Below are 27,280 nucleotides of genomic sequence, written 5' to 3'. Positions count from 1 at the left end.
AAATGGATCTTTGATGGCTGCTCTGAAATATTCAGTCAGTACACTCTACAAAACATGATCCCAATTGGCACACTTGTTGGCAGCTTCTGCAGAGACACTAAGAACTGGAAAGGAAGCGGCTCAATGGCAAATTCCTCCATATCAAAATGGGAGGTGACTGTCTAGGAAGGTACGCAGCAGAAAGGAATCTAGGGGTCATAATGAACCATAAGCTAAATATGAGTCAACAGTGTGACACTGTTGCAAAAAAAGCAAACATTCTGGGATGCATTAAGAGGAATGTTGAAAGACAAGAGAAGTAATTCTTCTTCTCTACTCTATGCTGATTAGGTCTCAACTGGAGTATTGTGTCCAGTTCTGGGCGTCACATTTCAGGAAAGATGTGGAGAAATTGGAGAAGGTCCAATTCTCCAGAAGAGCAACAAGAATGATTAAAGGTCTAAAAAACATGACCTATGAGGAAAGACTGAAATAATTGGTTTGTTTAATTTGGAAAAGAGAAGACTGAGAGGAGACATAATAGCAGCTTTCAAGTACATAAAAGGTTGTCCCAAGGAGGAGGAAGAAAAATTGTTCTCCTTGGCCTCTTTTGGTTGGACATTAGGAAAAACTTCCTAACTGTCGGGGTGGTGAAACACTGGAATAAGTTGCCTAGGAAGGTAGCGGAATCTCCATCACTGGAGATATTTAAGAGCAGGTTAGACAGACACCTGTCAGGTATGATCTAGACCAGGGGCGGCCAACCCGTTACAGATGAAGAGCCAAAATAGTGGTGGATACAGCACAAATTGCTAAGGGAAAGAAGTTGTTGAGCAAATTAAAAACAAACAAAAAATGCTACCCCTTTAAGAGCCACGTGTGGCCCATGCAGGCTTCCGTTGGCTGCAGCGTCAGCTCTCACTGTGCCAAGTGGCGCTCTGCCCAGATGAGGAGAAAAGGTCAGAGCAGGGGACCGTGAGAAGAGCCACAGATGCGGCAACCACAATTTTTCCTTCGAGGAACTGCGGGTTGGCCACCTCTGATCTAGACAGTGCTTGGTCTTGTCTTGAAGGCAGGGGACTGGACTCAATGACCTCTCGAGGTCCCTTCCAGTTCTAGTGATCTAGTGTTAAATTGCAGTGGCAAAGGCAGTGTATGGAAGCTTGTGCTAGTGCTCTACCTACTCTCTGGCCAAGCAGAACACATCAACCTCAGTGCTGCCAATTAGATTCCTGTCCCCAGTATTAGATCCGCAGAATGATGGTTCTCTTAATGAACATCCAACAAGCAGAAGGAAAGGATAATTTCAGTGTGTCCCTTTCTGCTATTTTTTTTGCTTATTCTTACCAAATGAATAAGAATCCATCGTGGTCCTATACTCCTATAGGTTAGCTCAGTTGATCAGTTTTAAGAAGCCACTTAGAGGTAAAGCCAGTGCCATTTTAACTGCTTGCAAGCACACAGACCTCAAACAATTTCTAAATCCAGATTTAGTGTGTGCCAGTGACATAATATGATGACTGTCCAACTTCTAATGGTGACTTCAATTTGTTTTCTGGAATCAGAGGTTAAGTTAGACTACTTTATAGGATAACGACTTCTCTGTGCTCAGATTCATCCTGCACGGTGAGGCCACAATGTTCAACAATCTATTAAAGCACTTAATTCATGCTGAACTTAATTCAGATATGTTCCAAAATATTTTTTTATACATTCACATTATACTGTTTTGATTCCAATGGGCTATTCACTCAGTGATTTGCAGGGTTGGAGCTAGAGTCCTCAGTGCCTTACAGGCTTGTACAGTGCCTTTATGTGCTCTATTGAAAGCTGATTAAACAGGCCAGGTATTTCACAATAGATCCATAGAGGCATCAATATGTTTTTATTAAAATAGAAAAGTTGTATACATTTTTTAAAAAAAGATCATCGTCTGGGACTAATTGTAAATACATGACACTGGTAGATAAATGTGACTACAATATATTCCTTTTAAAGGCCTTACTACTTTTGTAATAACTGAACAGAATACACATTTTTTTTTTGAAGTCTGAAAACATTAAATGGAGCATATTCTGGATTTTTATCTGCAGATCAGTGTTCCCAGAATGGATATGACTCTGGCTGAACTGCAGGAAATGGCGTCACGCCAACAGCAACAAATTGAAGTTCAACAACAAATGTTGGCTAACAAGGTAAACTTGAAATACGTTTGTTTACAGTCAAAGAACAAAAGATCAGAGGAGTCCTTTTTTTCATAGTGCTCTCAAATACTTTGGCTCTTGTTTGCGCATTTGGACGTTAATCTCAATAAGTGTTCAGTTCCTAGCAGTATTGTCTAGTGAGAGATTTAACTACAACAGCCAAATTTTAAAATACAATGCTGATTAAATCAATTATGCAGCTTGCTCACATGATCAAGCATAACACCAATGTTGTAATTCATTTTAGGGGATCTGCCAACCTTGTATTGCTCTGTGTATTTGCTAGCTATTCACTGGATTTCAACAGTGAAAGATGCTTTTGTCTCTTGGTATAATGCTTTCCTGTAATGATCTTGCTTTTTCAGTGGAGTTCAGTGTGTCTGGCTTCCTGGGGCCGACATGTGGAGAAAGATGGACAGTAGTTGATTTAAAAAAAGGAACTAGAAGAGCTTTTACAGAATAAATCATCAGTTCCTGGTCAATAACCCTAGTGATGGAACAAGGGGCACTAGCAAATCAACAAAAATCATTCTGAACCCTCATGCAAAACCAGGGCACAGACTTTGAATTTGATTCAGGGTTCATTAATACAGTAAAACTCCAATTGTCCAGCATCCAGTGGTCAGGCACTCCTGATAGTCCGGCACCAACTGGAACCTGGAAGTACTCCGGCCAGCCGGACGAGCTGCTCTGCCCCTGGCTTCCCGAAGTCTGCCGCTGGTCAGTTTCAGCAGCGGTGGATTGGGGAAGCCCTGGGGCAGAGCACCCCACCTGCTGTGCCCCCAGCTTCCCCAAGTCAGCCGCTGCTGAAACTGACCAGCGGCTGACTTGGGGAAGCCGGGGGCAGAGCAGCTGGGGTACTGCCAGGTTGGTTCCGCTGCGTCGCCCTCTCCCAGGCTGCACAGTTCCCTGCAGTCCACCCCCACCCCCGACCCCTCATAGCCCCCCTTTTGGTATTCCGGCATATCTGATAATCTGGCACCCCCTGGGTCCTAAAGGTGCCGTATTATCGGAAGTTTACTGTACATACTGCTCTGGGGAATGTCACCATCCATTGATGAGTAGTTGCCTGGGAACCCAATACATGCTTCCTCTTATCAGGCTTAGCCAATGTCCTGCGCTTGGGAGTGTGCTATGTGGGAGAAAAAGGACTGTATTGATGTTCCTGGGCAGATTCAGTCTTGTCCCAGCATTCCTTCTCTTCTAGTAACCCTGCATCGCTCTGCTGCCAGCTCCCATCATTGGCCTGTCTTTTATCTGCCCTAGCTGTGATCAGAGTAGGACCAGCATGGAACAGAGAACAGCTTTGTGCATACAGGAATTAGCTAGATTGGAGGTTAGGTGGATGGAGAATGGGGTGCTTTTCGGAGGGGGAATGGAGAGTGGACTGTGACAGAGAACAGAGTTTCTTTGGCTTACATCCTTCATTTTATTGTCTGAATCACCAGACTGGTCTGTAAAATTGTAAGGGTTAATGCAAGTTGCAGAGTTACTAGAGTTTCAGTAAGTCTTGCTCTATTGGGCACTGGAAGCCATGGTCCATAACTCAGCTGTAGCAAATGCAAAGTGTGATAATAGCTTTTAATACCAAATCTTCCACATTTGAAAAACATCCACTGAGACTTAGTCTAGCTGTGTTTGCATTTGGCAGTACAAAAGTACCTGTCAGGGAGCTAGTGACTGAAAGCAATACATCATATTAACACGTGTCATGGTCTATTCCTAACTGAATCTGACTTTTTAACAAGTGACTAGCGTTTTCTTTTGGTGTTAACGCTGTCAACAAACACCTACTTTGCCAGGGTAAATTAGCCAGGGGCAAAGTTTTGTGTCTAATCCCTCCAGAGTAGAGATGAGTGTCATGAGTTATCAGGGATGAATCACTATTAGGCTCAACTTACCTGGTTATATAACCCTCAACAACTATTAATAACTAGCCAAAAAATAACAGGGATTAACCAGTAATGTTAGAAATAGCAGTACATCTAAATCAGCACAACATCTGTAAGAAGCAAAATATAAACACTGTATGTACTTATTACAAAGGAAGTCTCACAGGAAAAACTGGATTTAGTTTTTCAGTCTGCCCTTTGGTTGTCTTCCAATATCTGCATAAATAATCTGGATGGCCATCAGTCAGGCAGCTTGCTCTGAGGCCTGCACCTTGTAAATAAGTTGCCTATTAGATGTTCTACAGGAGAATTTGTTCCAACTGAGATGACTTTTTCTTTCCAGGAGGATTATTAGGAAGTCCAGGTTGTTCCCGCACTCAATCTTTCCATCATTCCTGCTGAGTTATTCCTTTTATTTGTACTTAAGGCCACTTTCCAGCTGAATTCTGCCAGAGTATCTCTGAAGAAAATAACCAACTTCTGCTTTCTAGAGCAGTGGTTTTTCAGCTTGGGGTCTGCAGACTAAGATTTCCAAAGGGGTCTGTGCCTGGACGGCTCCTTGCTGGGGACAGCAAGGAGGGCTGGATTTTCCTGAGACTTCAGCAGCTCTGTGCTGGGGCCAACAGGGAGCCCTCCTTTCTCTCCCTCCCCCCCTCTGCCCCCCCACTCCAAGCAGGTTCTGGGTTTGGGGAGATTGAGAACACCCCCCTTGCAGGCTTCAGCCCCTGCCTGGAGCTTAATGGGAAGATGTGCGGCTTAAGGGGAACTTAAATAATATCTCAGTGTCTTGAAGTCTTTAAATCACGAATGGGTGCCTTTCTGGAAAGATTAAGTCAAACTCAGGCTATTGTGCTCAACATAGTGGTAACCATGTGAAAGCTCTTAGCCTGTCATACTGGAGCTCAGACTAGAAGATAGAGCTTTCCCCCTGCCTTTAACCCAATTGCCCATAGTTTCATATATTGTAAGACATGGAGATGTCTTTATAGCGCAGCATCCATGATATTCTGGTTTGTATTTCTTGGAGAGATATGCACCTTCCCTGCCAATACTGTGACTGAAGCATGAGTGTGCCCAGATCAGCACATGGATTCTATGCTGTGTTGTTTTCTCTCCTTGGTTGTGAAAGTCTTTCCCACCAATCCTATCCAGTAGCTGTCTGTCATCATTACTTTCCTGAGTTGAAAGGTCTGTCCCACAATTAGATGCCAGAACCTTACTATGCAATATGTGACCTGCTACTTTGTCTCTAGATTATTACATCTGAGATTATATCCATCAGCATATTGACATGATCAAGCATATCCGCTCTTCAAAATATTAAATTGCTTCCTGTCTCTACTTGAAGGAGCAGCGTTTGAAATTCCTGAAACAGCAAGATCAGCGACAGCAGCAGCAAGTTGCTGAAAAGGAAAAACTCAAGCGATTAAAGGAAATTGCTGAAAATCAAGAAGCCAAACTGAAGAAAGTGCGAGCTCTCAAAGGGCATGTAGAGCAGAAAAGGCTAAGCAATGGGAAACTAGGTAAGCAGCTCCAGGGAGCTCTAGAGAGGATGTACCGGAAGGTTGTTGTCTGAAATAGCTCACAAAACATTCTTGGACTGTGGAACTTTCATTTTAAAATTTAAAGCTAAAATATTCCCATGTAAGTCAATCAACTGAACGTTTTAAAAATCCAAGAAGTATTTTAAAAAATCTATTAGATTATCCCTTTCATCTCTCTGAAAATAGTGAATTTATGCTTAAAATTATTCCCAAGCAATGTTTTCATCCTACAGTTTCCCTGGGAAATTATTCTTTAGCCTACTGTATTCTCTTCATCTTAGTTAAACTTCCTTATTACACCCTCTTTGAATCACATTCAATAGTTTTTCCATCCTTGATATTAGCAACCTTTAAATATTTAGACTGTTGCATCCTCCTCCCTTAGTCATTCCTGAACACAGCTCAGCATACTGTATAACACGCTATCCATGCTGCCTTTCGAACAAGAGTGAGTTTTGGTCACAGAGTTATTGTTGTGTAAAAATATACTAGAGTGTTAACTTCCCACCAAATAACTTTTGGGGTGTCACATCTTGGCCAGTTAAGCATAGTATCACCTGCTTATTTCAGATTTCCTATCAGTTCAGATAACTTGTCCCCTTCTATATATAATATTGTGCAATGAGACTTTACAGCAATGCTTAAAGAAAAATACACCATGTTTTTGACACTGATGCTTTACAAATGAAATGAAAGCAAGGTCCTAGCCTTGAAGAGTTTATAGTATAACTCATACAGATAATGCAATTAGCATACATCTGATGATGAGTGGAAGGCAGGAGTGGGATGTCAAAATAAAGGAAGTTGGGGAAACTTTTGGGGGAATATGTAATATGTTATGGGTGACAATTATTTTAGTTGTCCTGTCTCATTGGCTACTTATACAAAATTTAAAGTTTAACACAATGGGTTCAGGCAGTGGAAATGTATTAATGAACCTCTTGATACAAGCTGATCACAAACAGCTTTCTAAGGCCAGTCAGTGTTCCCAAGAGATTTGATCACACATTGAATAACTTGAATATATTCTCAAATCCCTTCAAATTATCTAAAGTTAAGTCTCTGCATATCATGAAAACACCTACCTGAATGTTATGGGGTTAACTTTCATGAGCAGTTCTTGTATGATGCTGGATTTAGCTTCCTCATGGTAACTCAGCTTAAGTTTGTACTTCAAATGATCAGAGCACTATTTCTTTGTTTCTTACATGCTTTGGGTACACAGAATAGATGTTAGATTTGGGATTTACTGGAAGTATATTCATATTGTTGTATATTTTGCAAAGACCCCGAAAACAGACGAACTTTAGTCTAAGAAGCTCCTATAAAGGATTCTTGTGTCCAGTTGATTTGTAACTGCCTGTTGTAGACCTGGTTCCAGCACTGTTCTGAAGAATTGCAGGGCGGTTTCTGTTCCCTTAACTGCTGCCTTGGACGCAACCCACAGTTGGTTCTTTCTCAGCTGCAGCTATTGTGCTCTCTTCCTTTCTAGTGGAGGAAATTGAACAGATGAACAGTTTGTTCCAGCAAAAGCAGCGAGAGCTGGTACTGGCTGTGTCAAAGGTAGAGGAACTTACCAGACAACTGGAGATGCTGAAGAATGGCCGGATTGAGGGTTACCATGACAACCAGTCTGCTGTAGCTGAGCTAGACCGACTGTATAAGGAGCTGCAGGTAATGACAAATCTGCTTAGCAAATAACAGCTTTGAGTAATGGCTAAAAGTTGGTAGGCCTAATTCTTATCTGAAACACAGCACCCTTCATTCCTCCCAAAGCCATAGAGCGGTGTGAGGTATGGAGCCTTCAGTATTGTGAGGGCAGCATATCTATCACACCTGAGGGAAATTGGTGGAATGTTCTGTATTGAACAGCCTGTGTATATTAAAGCAAAATTGACTAGTCAACAAGTTAAGAAAAGAAGGAAAAAGCTATTTCCATGTATGTGTGTGACTTTACCTTTTAGAGTACTTCCTCCCCCCCCCCCCCCCCCGGTCTTCGTCCTGAACCCTGATTTGTTTTTTGTTCCTGGTTTGTTTCCCCCCTTTTTGAATATATTCAGTTGAGGAACAAACTGAACCAGGAGCAGAATGCCAAGCTGCAGCAACAGAGGGAGTGTTTAAACAAGCGCAACTCAGAAGTGGCAGTTATGGATAAGCGTGTTAATGAGCTGAGAGATCGACTGTGGAAGAAGAAGGCAGCACTGCAACAGAAGGAAAATGTACCGGTAAGAGCTGGATAGTTCATCAGAATCCTGTTTAGTCTGCTGCCCAAACAATATTAATAATCCTGCTTGTGGGGAAGGGTGTTTTTTCTATATCCCTTGGCAGTTCTAGTCTTGTATTGAAGTGCTTTTCATGCTATGTTGCTGTTAACCTACTTCGTGTTCATGGACAAGAGCTCTCTTTGTGCTGCCTTTAGATTTTTCAGGTAGCCTTGTTTTTTACAGAGCTGGTCTATTTACATGGACTGTAAAGAAACTGCTTTTTTTCCCTGACTCCTGTGGTGGGCATTACCATATTAAGTAATTTTAATTGAATTCTTTATTTAGGTTTCCTCAGATGGGAACCTACCCCAGCAAGTGGTATCTGCCCCGAGTCGAGTGGCAGCGGTAGGTCCTTATATCCAGTCCGCCACCATGCCACGTGTTGCTTCCAGACCTGAACTTCTAGTGAAACCTGCATTTCCAGAAGGGACCCCAACTTTGCAGGCACCTGATGGTCCACTGAAAACACAAACTCTGCCAAACATGAGAGCTGCTGGTGTTTCCCAAACTAAAGCTCCTGGTGGTAATTTATCTAATTCTCAGTTTCTGTTAAATTCCTCCACAATTTTTTTTTTAACTTTCATCCTTTCTTCTAGTGTCTAATTCAGCACCCCTGTATCCTAGTAGGAATCCTGAAGATGTTAAACTCCATCATCAAGCAATCCTTTAACAGGATCCTTTAACAGTCATTTTGGGTCCTTTATTGCATTGGCTGATGCTTTAGTTGATTGGTTAGGGGTAAAACAATGCAGAAATTCTGGGAGATGTAAAACATCATTCGTGCTTTCACAGGGACGCAAGATCCCTGAGAGAATTCATAAGAAAAACTCAGCTGATCACAAAAAGGGGCAAATTGTGAAGTATTCATTTCTTCTCCTCTTCCTTCCTCACCACTAATATTTAGGAAATAGTCATTGCCAGGGCTTGACAAACCGCTGAATCTACTCGCTCATGGTGAGTAGATTTCAGCCGGTCGCGCCGTGAGCCCCATTCACCAACGCTTCACGCATGCACGGTGCCGGTCTTGCACATGCGCAGTGCGGGGCTGGCGAGTGGCTCTCGCTGGGGTTTGTCTAACCCTGCTCATTGCACAGAAATGGTGTAAGGGCTTTACTTGATTAGTGTCTACTTCTGAAATACTTACCAAGGTGTAATGGGGCACTCAGCTCTTGAGTGCTTCCTTCTGCTGTGTGTAGCTGCTAGTCCTTTCTCTCCCTCTCCTGGTGACCCCCTCAAAGTGAGGTTGCCAAACCTAACAAGGGTTGGCAGTGCCTCTGCTCTCCGGCCAGCTCACACAATCAAAATGAATCCTTTCTAGGGCAACAAGTCCAAAAGTGCTGTTTATTTCCCTCCATAGGGTCATCAGCCCCAGCTCTTTCCATAAGGTTAAAGTTTGCAGGGCTGCTTGCTCCAAACCTAAGCAAATGCAGACAGAACCACATTCTGGTAGTCCCTCAAGCTCCCGTGGCTGAGAGGAGCACCCTGCGTTGTCTCTTTGGCCTTAGCAAGGAGCTGACCCACTATGGTTCTGAAACTCCATTTATCTGAGCCTACTGAACTCTGATTAGCTGCTTCTATGCAGCCTATCCAGGCAAGTCTGGGGGATTCACATCGGTTGCTCTTTTCTGGGGTGGGGTGGAGGAGGGATTATTCAGATAGATAGGTAGCTGGGTCCTGTGGCCTCCAGCAGGAACATCTCACTTGTTCCTTGTGGAATCCTAAATTTTAATCACCATGATTCTCTGTCATGAATTCCCCTTTGAGCCCCTCCTCTTGAACTTATGACCCTGCCCGTTTTCTCATTTGTTTTCTCATTGTTCAGCTGATTACTGGTTCCTTCCTCGATTAAGGGGGGGGGTTGTTTGATATCAAATAGGCTGTTAAACTTGCTTTCTGCAATGAAACTTTGCTATGTATAGTGCTGTGCTGCTTCTGCACAAGATTTACTCAAACTTTAGCTGTATCTTATTTCTAGCCTAGTCACTGGCTACCCAGAGTTAAAACTCCTGATCCTGTCATTCAGGACAAAATTTGTCTTAAAAGTTTGTCCTCTTTTGCTAATATTTGAACTGGCTTTCTACTGCTTTAGAAAGACGTTACCTTGCAAATATACAATGACTCTTCTCTTTTCTTCTACAATACTGAAACTAAGAACAAGATGAGTACATTAGCTTAATTGTTTCTGAAGCAGATGTTCTAGCTGCTTCAGTGAATGTAAAGATCATTCCTCTAATTCAGTGTCTGTCTGCACATTGAACATATGGATTGTTTTTTGATGTCTCTAGCTGGATTTGCTACTGCTTTAATGCATCACTTTTTCTTTGGTTACAATGAAATGTTTTTTTCCCCCACCACCTATTATTTTACAGACTACATTTCAGTAGCCAAGGTAAGTTTTAATACCAATCGGGAGCCAGGCCAGTGAAAACATCGCTCTAGGAGACTGCCTAAAAAATTGCCTTCTCAGAATGCTGGCAGACGCTGATATTAGCAAACTTCGCTGCTCTAGGAAATAAAAAAGTTGTTTGTTTTTGTGTGTGTCCATGTCTGGCCTTAAAACATGTGGGCTACGTCTAGACTGGCATGATTTTCCGCAAATGCTTTTAACAGAAAAGTTTTCCGTTAAAAGCATTTGCGGAAAAGAGCGTCTAGATTGGCACGGACGCTTTTCCGCAAAAGCACTTTTTGCGGAAAAGTGTCCGTGCCAATCTAGACGCGCTTTTCCTCAAAAAAGCTCCGATGGCCATTTTCGCGATCGGGGTTTTTTTGCGCAAAACAAATCTGAGCTGTCTACACTGGCCCTTTTGTGCAAAAGCTTTGCGCAAAAGGACTTCTGCCCGAACGGGAGCAACATAGTATTTCCACAAGAAGCACTGATTTCAGACAGTAGGAAGTCAGTGTTCTTGAGGAAATTCAAGCGGCCAGTGTAGACAGCTGGCAAGTTTTTCTGCAAAAGCAAGTGCTTTTGCGGAAAAACTTGCCAGTCTAGATGCAGCCCTAGTGATATTTCTCTTTGATCTGGCGTACAATTAGAATTTAATTCCTTTAATGAAGGGTCTAATGAACAATGGTCAATAAATGAAAATGGTTTTAGTTAAAACTTTTTTTTTCCTTTGTGTGGTAGGTCCTATAATCCCAGGTTCAAAACCTCCCCCGTCTGTCCCTGAATGGTGCAATTCAACTTCAGACAACTTCATTAACCAAGGACCAGTGTCGTCTTCAGCAAAAGGAAGTGTGACTAATGAAGGGCAATGTGAGTTCTTATTGGTCTTGTATTTTTTTTTTAATGTTTTATTCATATTTGCTCATCTATATGCTGGTGAGAAACCAGTCAGTGACAAACATTTACAAGCTGATGTCTGTAATTCAGTTTAGTAATAGAATTGAAGACCGTTGTTTTTGCACATAGCAAAGCTACTAACAATCTACTGGTGGTTGTTTTTTTTGTTTTTAAAGCCCCTGATTTTGGATGGTGATTATTACAATAGAGAATATTGCCTGAAGACCTGCTCTGACTGGGTTTTCATCTTGCCATGTACAACTTTTTGTGGGGTTTTTACAGTCTGACATATGAGAGAGGATTATATGAAAGCTTCCCTATTTAAGTTCACTTTTCTGCCAAAGTCCTCTTAATGATGAAAATGGATTCTAGATATTTGCCGTAATTCTGCTTTTCCTCTCCTTCAGCTGGTGATGGAGACACTCCATTGCGAGAAAAAGAGAAGAAAGTGCGTCCTTTCTCCATGTTTGATTCTGTGGATCAGTCCGCTGGAGGGCCAGCACTGGGCTCACTGAGAAAAAACCAGAGCAGTGAAGACCTCTTGCGAGATGCTCAGGTGTGCAAAAAACACGTAACCCTATTCTAGTTGTGCATGTATCTCATTTTCCTGCATTCCAGGAAGTTGTCCTATTAATGATTGTTGCACATTTCACAAACATTGAGAGAGGGTTCTGGGTTCTTTTAAGGGACTACTAGAGGATGGGAATTGCAAGCTTCTAATTTGAGTAAATAGCTCTCTAGCTACTCTGAATATTTATCTTGTGCAAGTAATTGTACTATTCACATTTGCTTGCAAGCAATCAGTATTTCCTTGCTAAGATACTATAGAGAAGCTGTGATTTTAAAACGGTTTAGGTTTGAGTATCTTTATAATCTAACACAATTTGATAGCATCCTCTAGATCAAATCTAAGTAATCCTTACTAAAAATTGAAATGCTATGGGTGACTATAGAGAGAATACAAAAGTAGTAAATACCTCAGCTAGCCTTACAGAACTGTGATCGCTCCATAATTTGACTTTAACAGATCCTTTGAACTGCCAGCTATTTAAGACTTTCTGTAGCAAATTCAGGGATTGTGTGTAACAACTGTGATTTCCAATTCAAATCTTTGCATTTTGTGTATTCTTATGACTAACACTAGAGACTATAAACAGTAGAGATGTTTTGGCTAATCGGCTAATAGAATAGTTAATTGGCTAATCGAATAGTTGATACAATTTGCATTGACTATTTGATTAGTTGATAAGGGCACCTCTGTCTTTGAAGTGTAGCAATAACCCCAGCCCCATGCTCCCTGCAGCATTTCAAAGTGTCAGCGCCACACGGAGCCCAGGGTTTGGCCCTAGGCTCCACACGGCACTGCCTCTTTGAAGCACCTCCTCCTCTTCCCACTTTCTGATAGAGGCAGCAAGGAGGGGTGAATCGAATAGTCAACTAGCCTGTCGACTATCCGATAAGCTTTTAATAATAAATGCTAATAAACAGGCTGCAGATATAATCACATCTGTAGCTATTGTGCTGTCTTACGCAGTGTCTTTCCCACCAGATCTGCTAGAACATCTTGAACACACAGAGCCAGATTAGACTTCATAAATCCAGCTATGTTTTTGTCTTGCAGATTGCCAATAAAAATGTGACGAAAGTACCACCGCCTGTTCCCACTAAACCAAAACAGATAAACTTGCCTTACTTTGGTCAAGCCAGTCAGTTGCCTTCTCCTGATATGAAGTCTGATGGAAATCCACAGAAGCTGCCTTTGGCTATTGTATCTGTGGGAAACAAACAGAAATCAACAACCCAACAGCCACCTCATGCTTCCCAGCAGATCCAGCAACGCATCTCTGTACCTCCTGGTGGCTCCTCCACAAGCCAGGACCAAATTCTTTCCTCCTCCAAACAAGAGAGCCCACCCGCAGCAGCTGTGAGACCTTTCACCCCTCAGCCGTCCAAAGAAACCCCACTTCCATCATTTCGAAAGCCACAGACTGTGGCTGCAAGTTCAATATACAGCATGTACACACAGCAGCAGACTCCTGGGAAGAATTTTCAACAGGCAGTACAGAGTGCTTTGACGAGGGCACAGATCAGAGCTCCACACTTCCCAAGCAGTAAGGATATGGATCTTTTTCTCTTTCTTTCCTTTGTAAAGTTACATGGGAATGGCAGTGTTTTTGGGAAACCAATAAGGGATATGGGCGTGTTTACCTGTCCTCTTATCCTGGTCTCTAACACAACGCTTCTCTTCTAACGTCAGGGATGTTATTAAATACCTGTCAGCTGAGGCAGGCTTTTAGCAGGTTCAGAGGATACAATTGTTCTAACCTATCACTGTAGTAGATAGTTCAGGTCACACACTTGCTATTGTTTTATATTGGTCAACTATTGATTTTTTTTTTTCTTTCTAAATTGCTCATCAGTGTATGGCAAGCCTGTGATTGTTGGAACTGGCGCACAAAGTCAGCCACAGCAGCCAGAGAACGTCTACTCAAACAACCAAGGCAGCCCGGAGCCTGAAATGGAGCCAGCAGCTTCTGCCCATGAGAATCATGAAAATGAACGAATCCCCCGCCCGCTCAGCCCAACCAAACTGTTGCCTTTCTTATCCAACCCTTACCGAAATCAGAGCGATGCGGATTTGGAGGCCCTAAGGAAGAAGCTGTCTAATGCCCCAAGGCCATTGAAGAAGCGTAGCTCTATTACTGAGCCAGAAGGTCCAAATGGGCCCAATATTCAGAAGCTTTTGTATCAGAGGACCACTCTGGCTGCCATGGAGACTATTTCAGCCCCTTCATATCCATCTAAACAAACCTCTGCATCTGCCAATCCTGAAAGCCCAACAGAAATCCAGAACCCTTATCTAAGCACAGAACCTGAGAAAGAAGTGGTTCCTTCCACACCTGAGCTAGCCATCACAGAGGAAGCTGAAAACCCAAGCACAGATCAAAATGAAGTGCCTCTCCCTTTAGCAGGGCTAGATAGCGTGCCTGAAATAACATCAGATAATGATGCACATGTGCAGTCTGAAATGGAAGAACCAAGTTTAGAGTCATCAGAACCCCTGGAAGTATACATGGAGGAATATCCTCCATATCCACCACCTCCTTACCCATCAGGAGAACCAGAAGGATTGGGAGAGGACTCCTTCAGTATGCGACCCCCTGAAGTCACTGGACAGTTTTCCTTACCTCCTGTAAGTACCAGTACCTCTAGTTAGCTTAAGATTTGGTCACTTTCATGGGTCATTTTAGGTTTCACCAATTAAAGCTGTGCATTACACTGTGTAGGTGTGTAGGTTTGTATGGATTTCTTACCAGCATATGGGAAAATAGTCACCTTAACAGGCTGGAGGTCTATCTTTGGCAATGTCCAGACTAGCTCTATTGATATCCTGTTTTCTCTAAAAATAATTACTCTGGTTAAAATTTTTAAATAATATTCAACACAGAACAAACCTAAAGTTCCGCTTTGTGTTTGTAGAAAATGCGTGCGCGCTCTCTCTCTCTTCATTTCATTCAAATCTAATTCCATCTTGGAGGTAATAAAATTGTATCTTTGAAATGGTGAATACTGGGAGACTAATATGCATAGTCCCGGATTATGCTGTATATTAGAAGTGTAGTATCTAAACATGTTGGTGCTAAATGCTATTTATAACTTTTGTTCTAAAATTGGCATCAGCTACTTGTGTCCATTTTACTGATGTTTATTTGGATTCTCTAGAACTTGAATCCATCAGTGTAAGTTAATGAGAGTAAGGTAAGAAAAATGAGATGACACAAACATGTGTCTCAACCATTGGTTTAAAACAGAAATGTTGAATGGTTTAATTTCTCAGAGCTTTGTCAGAGCCGGAAACAAACACACTGAATAGGTTTTGTGGGATTCTACCAAGTCAGCTAGAAATCAGAGGAGCTAATAGCTTTCAGTCAAGTTCACCTTCCATCTTCTGGTGTTTCATGGAGTGCTAGTTACATCACACTTCTGCTCTCCCCCGCCCTCCCATTGGAACAGAACTTGCAGGTGTGAAAAGAACTTGAACAATCAGGATTTCCTAAATCCCAAGAGCTTGAGAAGGTTTCTCCCCCCCCCCCCGCCTTTTGCAATACTGATTCTAGGTAGGTGTGAAGAAATGAGGCAAGAAGTTGGCCTCCATTAGGATACTTGGGTTTTCTTGACAGGTTTTCTTGAAAAATCCTGGCTTTTTGTAATTTATTTTTCTGGAAATCTCAGAGTAATGTCAAACCACATGTATGTGCAAATCAGAGCGGTTGTTTTCATCTGCTGAATGTGTCCCCCCCCCCCCCCTCTCCCATCCCCCTGTGATTTTTAAATGAACAGAAGTCAACATGACTCACTCTGTTTACATCTTTTGCACTGACATATTCCACTAGAAATTTGCATAGCCCTATGAATAGTGATCTTTGCTGCTGCACAGGCAGCTGGAGATATCACCATTTTAAACATATACATGTTCTCAACAAGAGCGTGTTATGTTTGGACAGTCAAAATTATTTCTCTCTCAGCTGTAAAAATGTTAATTTAGATCTAAATACGGTTCTACAAAATCCCTCTAAAATTATCTTTAACATAGCTTGCTTCCATAACACCTGTTCCTACTAATGAGTTTTTAGTTATTTGTTGAAATCCAGAAAGACAATAACTAATACCAGTTTAAAAATATACGTCTTTTGGAATCTAATTTTTCTTCATCTTAGCATGATAGTTTTTGACAGATTAATGATAAAATGCTGTGTACAAAAATGCCCTCATTTTGCCTTGTTAGTATTTATAGTGAATATTTGTTGGCTTTTGGTTTTATGACTTTGCTATTATAAGACTATGGGAATTGTTTTAGTCCGGTATCTAATCTCCCATCGTGCCCCTTTTCTGAAGCTTAAGCGGGAGACAAAAATCTCTCCTTATGTACCTAGCTATCTGCAATGCTGTGCAGGGAGGGTGGTAGTTTGGGGACATCTTAAGTCTAGATTTCATGTGCTATCTCAATCACAAGTTTCTACCATTGTTCTCAATGTATCAGTTTTGTATTCTTGTTCCACCTAGGCAAGAATTCCTATAACCTGTTGGTTTTATTCCCCAGGGGAAGAGGACAAACTTGCGTAAAACTGGCTCAGAAAGGATTGCCCATGGAATGAGAGTGAAATTCAACCCCCTTGCATTGCTTCTAGATTCATCTTTGGAGGGAGAATTTGACCTTGTACAGAGAATCATTTATGAGGTAAAAATATTATTAGAAAGGGGTTAAAATTTCAATTCCAAACTGAGAGACTTAGAGCTAAGGAAGCTCCCGTTCTGTGATATTTAATGTTGAGATAATGAGGCCCGTAAGTGATGGTGCTACTCGTAAGCCATTTCAGATGGCAACATGTCCACACTGTGGTTATAGATATTCAATATTAAGTCTTTTTCGGGTATAACTTTGCCATGTTGTCATCAGTATTTATTTATCCCTTCTGAAAAGTCATTATCAATATATTCTCTATAATATACCTAACACACAAGTTTAAATCACTTACCTTGCTTACATCTCAGTGTGAAATAAGCAGGAATCCTGACTTTCAGTTTGAAAAGGTTGCAATGCCGTCCCTCTCTAAAACTAGCTCGGATCAATTCAATAATGCTGATTTTTATTAAAGTATCTGGGCACTGCCAATATTCCCTATAAACCATTTTCAGTGTTGGAGAGTTACGGTAAATTTGGGTAATGAGCAGGGCTCGCCAGCCATGCTGTCGGGTGATCTGTGCATGCGCAGATCGCCCAATCCTGGCTCTTCCGGGTTGCAATCTACTCGCCATGGGCGAGTAGATTGTATTATTTGTCGAGCCCTGTTATATGTGAGACTTCTGGGGGGAGAGGGAGAGGCGACTGTATTCCTTTAGTGGTTGATTTTAAGTAATCTTTCAAAATCAGATGACAGTTGTTCCTTTTTATATAAGGTGCTGTCCGGTTAATAATGCTGTATACACAGTCACTTGCATGGGACCGGCCTCTTTTTTTTTTTTCTGTGCCCTGTAGGTTGAAGATCCCAGCCTGCCCAATGATGAAGGAATTACAGCCCTTCACAATGCTGTGTGTGCTGGTCACACTGAGATTGTAAAGTTTCTCGTACAGTTCGGTGTGAATGTCAATGCTGCAGATAGTGATGGATGGTAAGGACTGTCTTCAATTTCCCTTAAGTGGTATTAGTGTTTAAACTCCTTGCCAAAGAACAGCTCCCTTGGTGCTGCCCCTGAATTAATTTGATGTGAGGTATCTGAGTTTGACTCTCCACTCCTATCTGTTGTGCAAGAAGTAGAGTGCTGCGTTGGAAAGTATTCTATCCATGAAGTCCTGAGTGTGTGGCACAAGGTGGCCTTAATAGAAGAGAATGGAGTCTTTAGAATTACTCCCTCCAGTCTGTACAAAGTGCTGGAATATTATAGAATTAATTAGCCATGCTTTTCCTACTGGAGAACCTAGTTGGTCAGAAGCAATTCCTGGTGAAGTATCAAGTAGGGAGATAGGGTAAAAATATGGCCTGTTGAGGAAGTGCTTCAACTTAAGCTTCTGAACCCCCCAAGGTTAGTTTTCCTCACCCAGTTTGTCCACCATCTTGAGCTGGACAGACGAGGAAGGCTATAACCCACAATGGGGCAATTTGGAAGGTGGCTCAAAAAACCTGACTGTAAAGGTTCTGAGTTACACTCAGTAGCTGTAGAAATGCTGTACTTCGTGTAGAAAACTTGTTCTGGTTTCTTTTTTGTTTGAAAATGAATATGTAACGAGTGTCGAGGAGAATCCATGTGCTCTTCAAGTGAACGTTGCATGCTTGAAAACTTCTAGCTAAGGCAGCTTATTGTATAAGGAGGAGCTGGTTTGCTAGATTGCAAATGTCCCCTACAAAAGTGAAAGCCTGAATTTTACACTCACTGTCCAATGCCCAATGTAGGCCTTGCAAACTCTTGTCGGTCCTTTACTCAAGTGACTTTTTTCCCCCTTTTTCTTGTATCAGACACCTAAGATTTTTTTTAAGGGGAGAACTACTTCTTGCAAGTAAAGGCCCACTCAAAGGCTGCTGGCTTTACTATTCTTACTGTACTTCCAATTATATGGAAAGTGCTTAGAACTTGGAGACTAAATCCAAACACACAAAATAAAATGAGTAGAATGAATGTAAGGCAAGAATTTGTACTTAAATGAGCCATATTCCAGTGTTAGCTGTCTGTGTCCTGGAGGCATGACTTCAGTATGATCATTGAGGTGATTTTATTTGGTCTTGCAATTTGACAGCAGAAAACTAGCATGGTTAGAAATTAGACTTTCCTGTTGGTATCCAAGCACTGGTATTTCTGCTGCATCCACCTGCAGGCAACTTGATGTCATTTGGGAAATATAGCTACTGTTGGCTTTAGGAATTAATTGTTTCATGTGTGGGGTCTTTACTGGTGGAACATCTATTGCTATATCATGCATAAAAGCAGTCTCAGCCATGGAGACTACGGGTAGATATTACATCTGGAAGCAAGCCTCCTACCCTAGATCTGCTGACCTATGCTAGTGCGCTAGAAATAGCTGTGAAAGATGTTGCCTGGACACTGATCAGTGCTCTGAAGCCCTCTTTCTCCCCAGGCATCAGAGCCTGAGTTCCAGCCTGAACTGGAACAGCCTGAACTACACATCTATTCTAGTGTGAGCCCTACTAATATGAATCTGTCTGTCGGATGGCTGGCTCACTCCTAGATGCAATGTAGATGTAACCAACAAGCACTACTATTAGTAACACACCTGAAAGGATGTATTGAACTTAACAGTCATTCTTTCTCTTCCATTTCATAGGACCCCTTTACACTGCGCGGCATCTTGCAATAATGTCCAGGTGTGCAAATTCCTAGTGGAATCGGGTGCTGCTGTATTTGCTATGACCTACAGTGACATGCAGACGGCTGCAGACAAATGTGAAGAAATGGAAGAAGGCTACACCCAGTGCTCTCAGTTTCTTTACGGTGCGTGTTGAGTTCCGTTCTGAAAAATACCAGCTGGTCCTGGAGGCCTTTCAATATGTTTTGGGTTTAATTACTGAAGTGTGGCTATCCTGAAATAAGCAAGGCCTCTTGTGCAGAGGATACCTTGATTTAATTGGAAAAGCTAATTGAGTGTGTTAATCCAATGGGAAAATTTTCCAAAGACCACTGGGAAAAGTCCACCTAAATTTACCAATATGTGCTAACGGAACTGGGTGCAGATTTTCCTATTTGGGTTATTAATATTTGCTGAAAAGTTACTCTGTGATGCTTTTCAACTCATTACATATGAATATCAGAAGCCGGAAAATTGTTGCCAAATTTCTGCTCAGTCAGAGATTTTGTGCTCTAAATTTGATTCTGTACTGTTTCCACGTGATTACAATGCAGGATTTTTTTAAAGTTCTGTTCAAATAGGCTAGAGGGATTCAATTTCAAAAGTACAGCTGTTTTTGTCTGCTTTGCCCTCTCCACGGTACAGTAAGTGTATTGATCATCAAGGAGCCTAAGCTGCGTGCTTTTTTTTTTAACACATTAGTGTTAGAAGTTCAAATGTATTCTCACTTCTTATCTACTTATCAGTTAGGTAGTCAACTGTGTGTGAGTGTGAGAGAGAGACCAGAGAGAGACTGAGACTGGAGTGATGTCAGCCGACGGTCAGGGTGTGTGTGTGTGTGTTAGTTACTGGGAAAAGGTTTAATGTCCGTGACTTTACCGCTAGGACCGGAGTGCCGTCGCGGAGGGCAGCCAACTGGCTGACAGACGCCCCAGAGTTTATAGGTAGAGCTTATTACATCTCAGATTTCAGCTGCTAGGATACAGGATCCTTTTGCAGCGGGCAGTCTAGGGAAGACTGAGAGATGCCCCAATGGATCTGTCACCTGGGAGTGACACGATCCAAAATGCCCAAGCTCTTCCTATACCCGTCCCTTATGACCGGCTGAAGTTCTTTTAAATTGTGCTTGGTTCTGTTACAGCAACTGAAGGAGTCAGGTTAAAGCTTAAACAGTTACTATTTTATTGTTACAGGGTAAACTTAGCTGTTAAATGCTACTACTGTGTTACAGATAACACAGCCACTACAAAGGACAGGACAGAAATTACACTAATAAGTCACGTACAGGTACCATGAAACCCTTTTGGTTCTCTGAGCTCTTATTAAATGCATGCAAAATAGACACCGAGCAGGTATATATTCTCACCCCTGCGTTCCAGACTTGGCGTGGCCAGCGTCTTTCTCTCAATCCCTCGGGAAGAAGTAGGGCGAGGTTGGGCGTTCCACAGACCTCGGGAGACCATCAATACCTGCCAGCAGGTGTAGATGCTTGGAGCTCCAATGGGGTGGGCTACTAAACCCCTCTTTATACCCCTTTGATCATGTAGGCTTCTTCCTGGTCTCAAGTGGCCAATTAGGAAAAATGGCTTTGAATGCCAAGTTTCCCAAGAAGGGTGCAAAGCATAATTCACACCTGGGAAAATGCAGACAATGGGCACCTCTGGTATGTGATGGGCGAAGATTCCTCTTCTGGGACAGTGCAGGCGTGTCAACTACTGGTACTAGCCATCAGGGCGACGGGAGGCCCCAGGTCGTCAACTAGCCCATTTGCTGTCTGGTTTCTGTTTATGGTAGAGTCAGGGACAGGCAGCACACCTGTGTTCCCAGGGCATCAAAGGCTGACTGCCTTTCTCTTGCTCTCTGCGGGGGGGGGGAACCAAGATGGCGTTCATGTCTGGCTACAAGTGATAGTACACTTTTTAGTTATTCCTTGAATACGTAGAACAACAAGTTGACTATCCGATTAGAAAATGTTTATCAGATAGTCGACTAGTTGCTTCCCTCCCGCCCCCCCTTGCTTTCTCTATCAGAAAGAGGGGAAAAGGAGAGGGTGTTTCAAAGCTGCAGCTGGGGAGTCCAGCTGGCCCCAGGCTGCACACACAATTTCAAAGCGGCAGTGCCACATGGAGCCTGGGGTCAGCTGGGGACTCCCCGTGCTACCCACAGCACTTTTGCCTTTCAAATGTAGCAACAGCCCTGCTACCCTTCAAGGCGGAGGAGGCCTTTATTGACTAATCAAATTAGCCGATTAATCTAAATTGAACATCCCTAATAGAATATCGGCAGTAGTTTGAGACAATTGGCTAAATAGCTTTACAGAATTTTGTACAAAGTTGCATGGCCTCATTGGATTGCAGTTGATAACCAAGAAGCCACTTGATTCCAAATATAAAGTTGTTCTTTGGAAAGCAGGAAAACCAGCTAAGTAGGATTTCAACTGAGGTCACACAAGCCTCAGGGTGACTGTTCTGAAGATGTACAATTTTAGGTCACTGTCTGTTTTTACAGATTGAAACTAGTGTCTTAGGCAAGCAGTAGGATATTGCTTATGTATTTGGTGCATGGTTATTTTTGGACTTCAAAGCCTATTAATATGACATTCTGGTCATCTACTCCAATGAGAGCAAGTTCTCAGATTGGGACAATCTGATTTCCTGGTGCCAAGAATATTCCTTCCGTTTGCGATTTCGTATGCTGTTATTTTAAAGAAGGGATGTTGACTTGAAATCTGAGCTTCTCAAGGCCACAGTAGACTGAGCACAGGAGTCTCCTGTAAACTGGATGGATGTACTCTGCAGGGATGTAAAAGGTTAACTAGTACGCATGAGGCTTACTGGAATGCTTACTGGGTAACGGGACCTTGCACAAACCCCATTGGATGTCTAGCCGTGCAAGACCAGAGTAGAACCTGGATGTGTCGAGCCACCTGGTGGGGCCCTGGTTGTGCCACAGCTGCACTGGAGCAGCCCCAACTCCCATCCACAGTGAGCAGACTGGCCTGGAGCAGTCCCCACCCTCATGTCTAGCAGGAGGGATCCCTGCTCCACAGACCCAGTTGCTCTGTACTGGCCCACTGATAGTTAACTGGCTAAATTATATCATTTTAATTGGTCAAAATAGTTAAACAGTTGAACAATATTTACATCCCTAATACTCAGTACATTGGCCAGCAGTGAAGCAGTTAATGTGTTGTCCTGAATAATATTCACCTAATCCCTTTTAGCTGCAAAGAAATTACAGTACTTGTAAAGCTGCTTCAGCACATCTAGCCACATTTAATTCAATCCAGGCTGAAGGACTAAAGGCTTAAAGCAGAACTATGATATTACTTATGCTTGTAATCTTATCCACAATGAGATTTACTATCTTCATTTTAAGAGTGATTTCTACACATCAATAAACTAGGAAAAAAAAAAAAAAGCAATGAAACAGGCTCTACCCAGTCAAGCCATCCTTCAGGTTGCTGTGAAGAGACCCATGCCAGCTCTTTCCTTGTCCTGCTCTTTGAAATATACCTGGAGCTTGTATAGGCACTAGGGAGTCACCAGATTTCCCATGCTGCATAACCTTCCCAGGTCATGTGACATGATCTCTCATCAGATGCTTCACCAATCCCAGAATTCCATCTTTTCAAGGGCCTCAACAGACACACTAGTTACCCCAGTTCACTGACAAAAGGGTGGTTCTATGCATTATGCTTCCTGTCTCTGGATACTAGAGGTGTGTTGACTGAAACTTTACATAACCTAGATTGTTGTGTTCCACCCTTTGATATTTTTTTTTTGATTGACTGGAATCTGACTTCTTAAACTGCTCTTGTTCCAATAACTGCAGCACATTAGCAAGTCTCAAAGCTGTATGGAAGGAAAGAAGGAAATGACGTTTTCAGGATTTCACAGCTTGAGCTCTTTGGCCAAATCAAAAGATGTTGGGTCATCTAACAGCATATTAAGGCTGCTGCATTACCAAAAATGCTTAGATGGTTTCATTTGGCAAGAGTGAGAAGTGCATACCACATTGAGTACAATTCTGTAAAAACGAGGGCTTGTCCTTTTCACTAGACTAGATAGATAAATAAGGAGAGGTTAGCATACAGTATTTCATTCGCTTACTCCAAATTAAATTTCTGCTTTGGTTTCCAGTCTGGAAGTGGAAGAATGCATATGGAGCTTTTGATGTCTCTTGCTTAAGAACTGAATATGCTAACTCAATGAGGATAACATACAAACCCCAAGAAACGGCTGCAATTATCATGGAAGCAATTGAACTAATTTATTTTTTATCTAAAATTAGTGGTACAAGTTTAGCAACTGCAGGGGTATGTGTGCTTATATAAACAAAATCAGCAGTTACTTAAAGATATAAAGCAGATGGGGGGCAGCTATTTGCTTTAGGCAGAGGCTAGAGTATGAGTCTGAGAATCAGACCTTCTGGTCTTAATTCTGAAATTCAGCAGCATTGTAGAAAATTGCTTAATCTCGAAATACCTTCATTTTCCTTTCTTTCCAATGAGGATGATAGAGCTCATTTGAATGCCATTTTCACTTTGCTATTGCTGAATAAAAACATGATTCTTCTTGTTGCAAATAGTTAATAATCATTTAAAAAACAAAACAAAACCAGCAGCTAGTATTTCTGCATTTCTTACACCTACTAACTTAATAAGAAGCCAGGGCACTACAAGAACATTTGCATTTACTTTAGTAATAAACAGTCTTATCATCAGGGCTCGCCGAGCTGCGGTGAGTTCCGCTCGCCAGCCGCGCTGTCCGGCGATCTGCACATGCGCAGATCGCCTGAACACAGCTCTTTTGGGTTATAATCTACTCGCCACGGGCAAGTAGATTACATAGTTTGTCGAGCCCTGCTTATCATTATATTGACTTTATGATATGTCCATATTTTGGGCTTTTCTCTTCTATCTAGCCAGTGTTTCTTGTGCATAATGTGAGTAGGAGATTATGTATGTTTTTGAAATTGCCTGAAGTTTTCTAATGTCTCTTACTCCTTTAATAGCTTGCAGGAATGCATTATTTATTTGCTGATGACTAGGTAGTTAATGGGATGACTTATGACTTTCTTGGCTGCAAGATATGGTACAAAAGTTCCCAAGTGACCATGAGACAGTGATACAATTAAGGTTGAGCTATTTTGGTTTGTGTTCCATATTCCAGGAGTGCAGGAGAAAATGGGGATAATGAACAAAGGGGTGATCTATGCACTCTGGGATTATGAAGCGCAGAATGATGATGAGTTATCCATGAAAGAAGGAGACTGCATGACAGTACTACGCCGGGAAGATGAAGATGAAATTGAGTGGTGGTGGGCCCGGCTAAATGACACAGAAGGATACATACCACGCAATCTGCTTGGGGTGAGTTGCTCTTGATACGTAGCCCTATAACCATTGAAATTGAAATGCAAACCAGATGTACGGAAAAGCTGTCATGTAACCAACATGGTAGTGTTGGCTTCTATAGCCCTGTACAATTTTGTCTTCCCATTTCTAAGAAGATAATGACTAATTTGCAACTAAACTTGTGACTGACTTATACTTGGAACTCATTTTGAATGAAGTCTTTTCTGTTACTATGGGGAAAGCTGGAGTTAGTGTTTTCTTTCCAGATACTGATTCTCTCTGGAAAAAGGCATCTTAAGTACAGAGGAGTAGACGAGTTATTCTGTATCTGCAAAAACGACGAGTTCTATGGCACCTTAGACTAACAGATCTATAGGGCATAAGCTTTTTTGGGTAAAACAATGATGAAGTGGGTTTTACCCTCAAAAGTTTATGCCTTAATAAATCTGTTAGTCTCTAATGTGCTGCAGGATTCTTTGTTGTCTTAAATACAGTCATTTTATTAAAATAATCAGCTGCAAATCTGACATTTGGTTTAAGGATGCAGTCTGCTTTGGCTCCCACGGTGATCATCAGGGCATGTTACCAGCCTTCCTACAATATACGCATCCAGAATATAGATATCTTCCCGGAGGGCTCTCATAGGACCGAGCACACCTCAAAATTCTACATTTAAAATAGTTCCAGTACAGAAGAGAGAGATCATGCTGTCAAAAAAGCAAGACCTCTAAAGATTCTTATTGTCCTCCTTGTATTATTCAGTTAGTGTCCAGCTATGTCATGAAGCCTCTTGTGCTGGAAGTAGAACTAAAAAAATGACAATTCTCTACACAAGAAAACTTCAGTAAAAGATCTTGTAATTCGTACATTGTGACAACTTAAGCTTTGTAGCATGCAGTTTGATAAGTATTGTTCTAGTAAGAAATTGGCAGGCTGATGAGATTGAAATGTCAACCCTGGGTTATGACACACACATTTTGCCTCCTGTAGATCAGAGGCGCCTCTATTCTTCTGTTTTCTAGGTTAACTCATTTTCCCACATGTATATTTTGAGACTGGAAAAATACTATTTTAGTGGTGCAGCAGTTCTATACACTGAAGCATATCAAAGAAATCCACATTAAACTGATTGATACTGGTGATTTTACCTCATTGTGTTCTGTTCTTTACCACACTTGTTAATGGGGAAATGGGGCAGATCTCTTGTAAACACATTGTTCCTTCTGTCCTTTCCTCCCCAAAACACACAATTTCCCAGAAAACGGTAACAGATGGACACTTGTCTCTTTATTTAAAACTTCCCCCATTAATCTATTCATACATGTCCAGTATCCATTGCTGCAGGATATAATCCTTCAGTGTTGGCAGAATCCCTTAACTGCTCTGAATTTCAGCTGATTAATAGTTATGCTTCAAGGAGACACAGGCTCTTTCCTCATACAGATAATCTGTGCCCAAAAGCTGATTTCCAGAGAGAGTTTCACAAATGGATGGGAATGAAGATTGGATTCCTATATCTTTCAGAACAGGCCTACTTAGAATGTTTTAAATTAAAGTCTCCTGCTGTTGTACGTCTTCTGCTTTGTCTAGTACTTTAGGAATATCTCTTCATGCTTCCAGTCCTTTCTCAAACAGCATTAATACCTTGGAAGATGCACTATTATAGCTCCTTTGGGTAATGTTGATTACCTATTTGGCTTCTGGAACCAGTGAGATCTGAACATCGCTGGTTTAGGAGCATCAGCATTGAGACAACTCTGATTAGTTTCTGGAGGGGCTCACTGTTCATGCCAAACTGTGGAGACAGAGGGAGCACTCCATGAAGAAGCAGCTCAAGAAAAGACTCTAGGGGCATGTGGTGAAGAGGTCAGGAAGAGAAACTAATTTAGGCTTTGTCTAAACTGGCGCACTCATTGTTAAAACTTGTTGCTCAGAGGTGTGAAAAAAAACACCACAAACAAGAACAAATTTAATGATGAAAAGCGCCAGCGTGGACAGTGGTTTGTTTGGCAGGAACTGCTCTTGGCCCAGCTGTGCTGTTGCAAGTTGTGTGGTGTGTATATAACTGAAATGTATCTTTCAACCCCATGGAAGACTGTGCCTTGGTGATGCAGTCTGGATTGTTTGTTACACCTTCAAGGCTGAGCAAGAGCACAGGTATGAGAACACATACCTCTCTTCTCCTGTGTTCATTTAAAAACTGTAAAGCAGTAACCCTTTGCCAGTTTGTTAGCTATTTTGAGCCTAACCTCAGTGGCATTCTTGTCTCCTTCCCTGGAAGAAGTAGAAGACCATATCATTAAACATGCTTGCCATTAAATTTTTGGTGCTGCCTCTTCAGTCTTCAATTAATTAAGTATTCATAATTAAATGATCTTTTCTTAGTCTCTGAATAGGAAGTGCTTAGACACTGGATACCCGAGCCTAAGTTTCAGGCAATGCCATGGGTGCATTTAGCCCAGAGAAAGATGTTCAGTAGTTTTACATTGTCTCTCGTTTGTATGATCTCACAGTTACTTTTCCTCTTTAAGATTAAATGCATTTGGTGAGTCTAGGATAAATGATCAATTGCCTCTCAATACTTTTAATTTTTCAGCTAGAACCTTGTCAGTCATGAAACTTACCACGCTATGTGAGAACTCTGCTGAATGGGATGAGTGGAGCAAAATACTGGCTACAAGTTTTCAAACTATAATTATAATACAGCTGCTGACTTGGTCTATGCAAAACAAACTTTTTTTGGAAGGGTCAGATTTTTAATGTATTCAATCTATTGGTAGCTTTAAAATCTGATTTCACACCACAGCTGATGGAAAAGTGACCAAATGAATTTGAGAGTTCTGGTGGCTGTCTGCAGTTTTTCTCTTCAGAAGCATTTATTCATTGTGAAGGAACTTCCT

The 27,280-nt window shown here is 41.8% G+C and overlaps 1 protein-coding gene and 1 long non-coding RNA gene across 4 annotated transcripts in view; one reads left to right on the top strand and one right to left on the bottom strand.

Annotated features, from left to right (window-relative positions):
* TP53BP2 (tumor protein p53 binding protein 2) overlaps positions 1 to 27,280 on the top strand; it is a 70,760-nt gene that overhangs the window by 41,963 nt on the left and 1,517 nt on the right. For all 3 annotated transcript variants that reach the window (XM_006133421.5, XM_006133422.4, XM_025189816.3), the window contains exons 5-17: positions 2,073 to 2,174; positions 5,424 to 5,598; positions 7,112 to 7,293; positions 7,680 to 7,844; positions 8,169 to 8,406; positions 11,008 to 11,136; positions 11,571 to 11,719; positions 12,785 to 13,274; positions 13,584 to 14,356; positions 16,265 to 16,402; positions 17,201 to 17,334; positions 19,001 to 19,167; positions 24,196 to 24,395. In XM_006133421.5, coding sequence (XP_006133483.2) covers positions 2,073 to 2,174; positions 5,424 to 5,598; positions 7,112 to 7,293; positions 7,680 to 7,844; positions 8,169 to 8,406; positions 11,008 to 11,136; positions 11,571 to 11,719; positions 12,785 to 13,274; positions 13,584 to 14,356; positions 16,265 to 16,402; positions 17,201 to 17,334; positions 19,001 to 19,167; positions 24,196 to 24,395 — 3,042 coding nt within the window. The remainder of the gene's footprint in view (positions 1 to 2,072; positions 2,175 to 5,423; positions 5,599 to 7,111; positions 7,294 to 7,679; positions 7,845 to 8,168; positions 8,407 to 11,007; positions 11,137 to 11,570; positions 11,720 to 12,784; positions 13,275 to 13,583; positions 14,357 to 16,264; positions 16,403 to 17,200; positions 17,335 to 19,000; positions 19,168 to 24,195; positions 24,396 to 27,280) is intronic.
* On the bottom strand, positions 1,849 to 7,114 carry LOC142828030 (uncharacterized). The gene is made up of 2 exons (XR_012902947.2): positions 6,705 to 7,114; positions 1,849 to 2,571 (listed from the first exon to the last, which is right to left on the bottom strand). It is a non-coding gene; the product is annotated as an uncharacterized LOC142828030 (long non-coding RNA).

Source organism: Pelodiscus sinensis, chromosome 3, assembly GCF_052426305.1.
Source record: "Pelodiscus sinensis isolate ZL-2025 chromosome 3, ASM5242630v1, whole genome shotgun sequence".
In the NCBI taxonomy this organism is placed as follows: Eukaryota; Metazoa; Chordata; order Testudines; family Trionychidae; genus Pelodiscus; species Pelodiscus sinensis.
The sequence above is the reverse complement of the archived record's forward strand: the minus strand, read 5'-3'. Positions and strand labels throughout refer to the sequence as shown.